We start from the raw sequence: 6,000 nt of genomic DNA, 5'->3' as shown, positions 1-6,000 counted from the left end.
GACGCCATTAATTTGAAGAAAGAATCCTCCGCTTGCATTTATCATGATATATGAAGTTAGATGCATTTTGGGGTGCATGAAATTGCCTTCATGCAGCAAAATAACGAATTTATTTTTATTGAGAGAGAGAGAGAGAGAGCATGCCATGCCGTTAGATCAGGCTTACCTTATTAACAGTAAGAAAATACAAACTATCCCCCTGGAAAAGGAAAAATGCCTGATCCGCTAGGGTAAGAGAAATGCCACTTCACAGCAAGAAAAACATAAAGCCATAAAAAAAAATAATTAGTAAAAATTGTCTAAGAACCAGCACGGACATGGAGTACAATAGCCAATCTGTGGTTCTTCACATATCACAATATGAATCCCCATGATCTTTTCTTGGTTTCCATTGCACAAATGTGTACACAAGCTCATCAAAAATTCAAGCAGCACAAGCCAAATTGAACATCATACTTGAACTTAACCACACTGACCAAGGCAGTGTAGCTAGGGTTGCACTATTAACAGGATGGATATCTTCACGTAGCGAGAAAAACTGCAAACACCTTGCAAGCCCAAAAGAATATGGAAAAGGAAATGTAATTACAACGGTAAGTGTTGTTGACGCAACTATTCTCAGTGGACTTTTGTTGCTCTGCCTTTGTACAGCGTATGCCACTCTTGTAAGACTGCAGCCTGAAGGGCACGGTGCTCTTGTTCTTCTACTGTCTGCTCTGACAAAGTCGAAGGCTCCTTAGGCTTCTTTTCTGCATCTTGAGTTTCTTTCTCTTTCTCTTCATCATCCGACTTAGGAGGTGGAGGTGGAGGTTTTGCAGCTCTTAATAATGCTATTCTTTCCATCGAGAACCTTAATCGTTCCACTGCAGATTCCTTTACTTCGTCCTCTGGCATGTATTGCACACACCCATCTGTGATATCATCTAACCAACCTTGCAAATCAGATCCTATTTCTTTTATTATAGAAGCATCAGAGGCTCTTATCACGAACTTGCACAGCATTGCGGTAGTCTCATCTCCAAAGTCTACATTTCTGCTTACTTCACTGGCACCAAAGATCATCATACCCACAAAGCCACCGTACCAGGTCTTGGCAGCATAGCAAAGCTGTTAAATCATATCATCACGTCAATAAAATGTAAAATACGGAAAATTTTAGAAGTAGAACAAGAAATGATGACCATTTCTCCACTAGGCTACTCTTTCATGGAACCATATACTTAAGTGGCACATGCTTTTATGCTTATAACAAAGATCAGTTCCTCGGACATCATAAACAAAACAAACCTGGCTGGTTTGTCTTGTTTATGATGTCTGAGTGTCATCTACTCTTTTTGATAGTCAAGCTAGGGAATCACTCCAATGTGTCCCTCCGTTAAAAATAGCGAAACTAAAACCGGTCCAGCAATCTTATTCAACCAAAAACTCAAATGAGGTAGCTAGATAGTAAAGTCACAGTAACAAAACTGCAGGGTATCGGTTTGAATATCATAGAGGCTATTCCTTAGGGTTTGTGGGATAGGTTATCAGACAACCATGACCCAACATTGCCTGCAAAGGCAAGCACCACCCTCTGCAACCTACTACACCAGATCTCCAGGTAGCATGTTTCAAGAAAACAATTTTGGTGTCAAAGACATTTTAAGTTGAAACCAGGGGCGGAGCCATAAATCTATACTAAGGTGGGCACAAACGCACAGTGAAAAAAAAAAAACAAATTAAAACCCTAAATCCTAACAAGCATTATCCATGGATATGATAATTAAAAAAAAACTAAAATTCTAACCAGAATCAAACATGCATTCATGGAATCATGTTTAATACAACAACTACGCCTTCATCCCAAAACAATTGGGGTCAGCGATATGAACCAAAAAAGAAATTCATTTTGGGTCTTCCACATGAATCCTTTTCCTCCAATCATTTCTATCCAACGCCATGTCCTCGGTGAGGTTCAAAGCATTCATATCCTTTCCTATCATCTCCATCCAAGTCTTCCTAGGCCTACCCCGACCTCTTTTAACTAATATATTTTCCCATTTCTCCAACCTTCTAACTGGAGCATCATTAGGCCTTCGCCGAATATGTCCAAACCACCGTAAACGATTCTCTCGCATCTTATTTTCAATGGGTGCAACACCTACCTTCTTACGTATCTCTTCGTTCCGAATCTTATCTTTTATTGTATTTCCACACATCCATCTAAGCATCCGCATCTCAGCTACACTCATTTTTTGAATATGATGTCTCTTGGCAGCCCAACATTCCGTACCATATAGTAAAGCGGGTCTAATAGTCGTCCTATAAAACTTTCCCTTCAACCGCAATGGCATTCTACGATCGCACAGCACTCCAGTAGCACTTTTCCATTTCATCCACCCAACCTTTATCCTATGATTTACATCTCCATCAATTTCTCCATACTTTTGAATGATGGATCCCAAATATTTGAAATAATCATTCACCGGTATATCTTGCTCACCAAGCTTCACTACACTCCCATCACTACTTCGTTGCTTACTAAACCGACATTCCATATATTCAGTCTTACTCTTACTCAACTTAAAACCTCTAGCTTCCAATGTCTGTCTCCATAATTCTAACTTAGCATTAACCCCAGCTCTAGACTCATCAATCAAAACAATATCATCAGCAAACAACATACACCACGGTACATTTTCTTGAATTGATCTCGTAAGCTCATCCATCACTATCGCAAATAGGAAAGGGCTTAAAGCAGATCCTTGATGTAACCCAACCGTTATCGGAAAATTGGTTGTCACCCCTCCACAAGTGCGGACATTGGTTACTACTCCTTCATACATATCTTTAATTATACTAATGTACTTGAGAGAAACACCTTTCTTCATCATTGTCCACCAGAGAACGTCCCTAGGTACTCTATCGTATGCCTTCTCTAAATCAATAAAAACCATATGCAAATCTTTGTTCCTCTCTCTATATCTTTCAATAAGTTGTCTAAGAAAATGTATAGCTTCCATAGTTGATCTTCCAGGCATAAAACCAAATTGATTCTCCGATATCATGACAACCTTCCTCAACCTAGACTCAATCACCCTCTCCCAAAGTTTCATAGTATGACTCATGAGTTTTATACCACGATAGTTTGTGCAATCTTGTATATCACCCTTATTCTTATATAAAGGCACCAAAGTACTCTTCCTCCCCTCATTAGGCATCTTATTTGTTCGCCAAATCAAGTTAAAAAGATTTGTCAACCATTCTAAACCTTTCTCTCCCAAGCATTTCCAAGCCTCGATAGGTATACCATCTGGGCCAACTGCCCTTCTTGATTTCATTTTCTTCAAAGCCTCTGCAATTTCTTTCTTTTGAATCTTGCGCATGAAGTCACGATTTATCTCATGAAAAGGAATGGAGAAGTCTCCAAGATCTTGAGCATGACTATCATTAAATAGCTTATCAAAATAATTTTTCCATCTCTCCTTAATCTCCTCATCTTTGACTAAAACCCTTTGCGTTTCATCTTTGATACATCTAACCATACCCAAATCCTTTGATTTCCTATCTCTCATCTATGGAATCATGTTTAATGTTGATTGAAAAAAAAAAACAGAAATGCTTAATTAAATATTCATGTCAAGCCTAATGCTAATTGGGAAAAAGGCATTAAAAAAAATAAAAAGACCCTAAATACTAACAAACATCATTCCTAGATATGCTAATTGAAAAAAAAATCAAAACCCCTAAATTCTTACCAAAATCAAGCATTCATTCATAGAATCATAACATTTAGGCCATTAAAAAAACTAAATAAAAGACCCTAAATCCTAACAAACATCATACATTTAGGCCATTAAAAAAGCTAAATAAAAGACCCTAAATCCTAACAAACATCATTCATAGATATGCTAACTGAAAAAAAAAACCTTAAAATTCAAAACAAAATAAAGCATGCATTCATGCAATATATTTAATGTTGATTGAAAAAACACAGAAATACTTAATTAAATATTCATGTCATGCCTAATGCTAATTGAAAAGAAAACACAAAAACTCTACAACCCTAATTAAACATTCATGCAATAAAAAAACTGAATAAAAAATCTAAACCCTATCAAACATCATGCAAATTGACAGTAAGAAAAACCCTATCAAGTGATTCATAAAATAATTAAAAAAAAAACTTAAACTCATTGAGAGAGAGAGAGAGCAACTAAAGCCGATCCGCTGTGGGAAAAAAAAAACTAGAGGCTCACGAATGACATGGAGGGAGGAGGCTGAGGATGGGAAAGGTGAGAAGATAGCGGTGGGGAGAAAAAAGTTGGGGCTTTCTTAGCAATAGTGAGGTAAGAGGGAGAGAGAGAGGGAGGGAATCAAAGTCCGAAAGAGGGGGGATGTTAAAATATATATTGTTAATGTGCAGTTTATATATATGTATATATATATACACACACACTAGCTAGTATGTATCATACCATTTAGCTAGTGTAGGTATTATATATATTATATTAAAGTATATAATCATTTTCTGCATTTTTCTTTTTTGTTTTTATATTTTGTACTACATAGCTGTTGAACTAGCCGTTGAGAGTGCCCAACGGCTAGTCCAACAACTAGAACCGGTTGCTTTAAGTGTATAAATAAGGGGATGATTCACAATAAACTCACCTTTGTGAGCTTTATTATGAATGAAACATTTATTTTTTATGATTGTTATGCTTGCTCTTGTGCCTTAGTGCATTGTATTACACATAGTGGTTGTTTGTATTGCTTATATTCGTTCTTGTATTGCCCTTAGTGGCTTCTGACTATGTCAGAGGGATTAGGGCACAACACCTTCCTCCCCCGACGCCTCCCCTGAGCCCTCCTCTCCTCCGATGGACGACAACAAGGCAGCCTTCCTCTCCTCCTCTGGCTACAAGTGCAAGTCTCTCTCTCTCTCTCTCTCTCTCTCTCTCTCTCTCTCTCTCTCTCTCTCTCTCTCTCTCTCTCTCTCTCTCTCTCTCTCTCTCTCTCTCTCCTTCTTCTTCTTCTTCTTCCCTCGTTGCCACAGGTGTGGAACCCAGCCCTGCTGAGCTGGGTTCGGCTCCCAGCCCTTCTGGGTTTGGTTCTGCTAAACCCAGTAAGCTTGTTGGGTTCGGCTCTACAAAGCCGAACCCATGGGTTCAGTGGGGTTGGGTTCAGCAAAGTCAAACCAATAACTTTTGAATAACTCTTCTTTCTCTTTTGAATTTTATTTTAACAATTTTTTTTGTTTTACATTGTGTAGAATATACTTTTGGTACGTAATTATGCATTGTTTGATTCTTTTATTAGTATAATTTACTTCTTTTCTGCTTGACTTGTTTGATTGTTTCTTGTTTTCCTAATTCACTTAGTGTAGCCATAATATATTTAGGTTGATTTAATTGAGGTGTTATTTTTTATTGATGAAGAATAGCAATTGTAGATTGTTAATTTTATTTATTTCAAGCATTGAATTGATGATATGATAATTGCTTTTTATTTCATTAGTGTTATTGTTATTAATTGTTAAAAATTATATATATAATTATATATATACCCTCCCACACCCCCGGACCCAAGTTTTTTTAAAGTGCTGCACCCACACCCGCACCCGCACCTAAGTGAAATAGGCTTGTGATCTTGGCTTATAGCATGTTGTATTTGTGTTTCTATATTTTTGTCATTTCATTTCATGGTATTAGAGCCTTGGGCTCCTGTAAAAGCATAGTCACAAATTTCGGTATCAGCTATATCTTGGTGAGGTATAATATCGGGATATTATCGGTTTTCTAATAAATCTCAGGCAAATCTCATAATTTAAAAAATAAAAATAAAAAATAAATAAAAATAGAAAAAATAAATCTAAAGACCCCTTTCCCTCTTCCTCTTTTTTTTTTCTTCCTTCCCTTGTCTTTCTTTGTTTTGGGTCTTCCTTCCCTTTCTTTTTCTTTTCTTTTTTCTTTTCTTTCTTTCCTTCATTTTTCTTCCTTCCTTTCTTCTTTTTTTCCTTTT

The 6,000-nt window shown here is 37.0% G+C and overlaps 1 protein-coding gene across 1 annotated transcript in view; it reads right to left on the bottom strand.

The window, feature by feature from the left end:
* Positions 1 to 268: 268 nt before the first annotated feature.
* TPLATE (ARM repeat superfamily protein) overlaps positions 269 to 6,000 on the bottom strand; it is a 61,572-nt gene continuing 55,840 nt past the window's right edge. Inside the window, exon 7 of the mRNA XM_090003376.1 lies at positions 269 to 1,107. Within this exon, the coding sequence (XP_089859502.1) occupies positions 619 to 1,107 (489 nt within the window). The 3' untranslated portion in view covers positions 269 to 618. The remainder of the gene's footprint in view (positions 1,108 to 6,000) is intronic.

The sequence above is a fragment of the Nuphar pumila genome, chromosome 4 (assembly GCF_984573655.1).
Source record: "Nuphar pumila chromosome 4, dmNupPumi1.hap1.1, whole genome shotgun sequence".
NCBI lineage: Eukaryota > Viridiplantae > Streptophyta > Magnoliopsida > Nymphaeales > Nymphaeaceae > Nuphar > Nuphar pumila.
The sequence above is the reverse complement of the archived record's forward strand: the minus strand, read 5'-3'. Positions and strand labels throughout refer to the sequence as shown.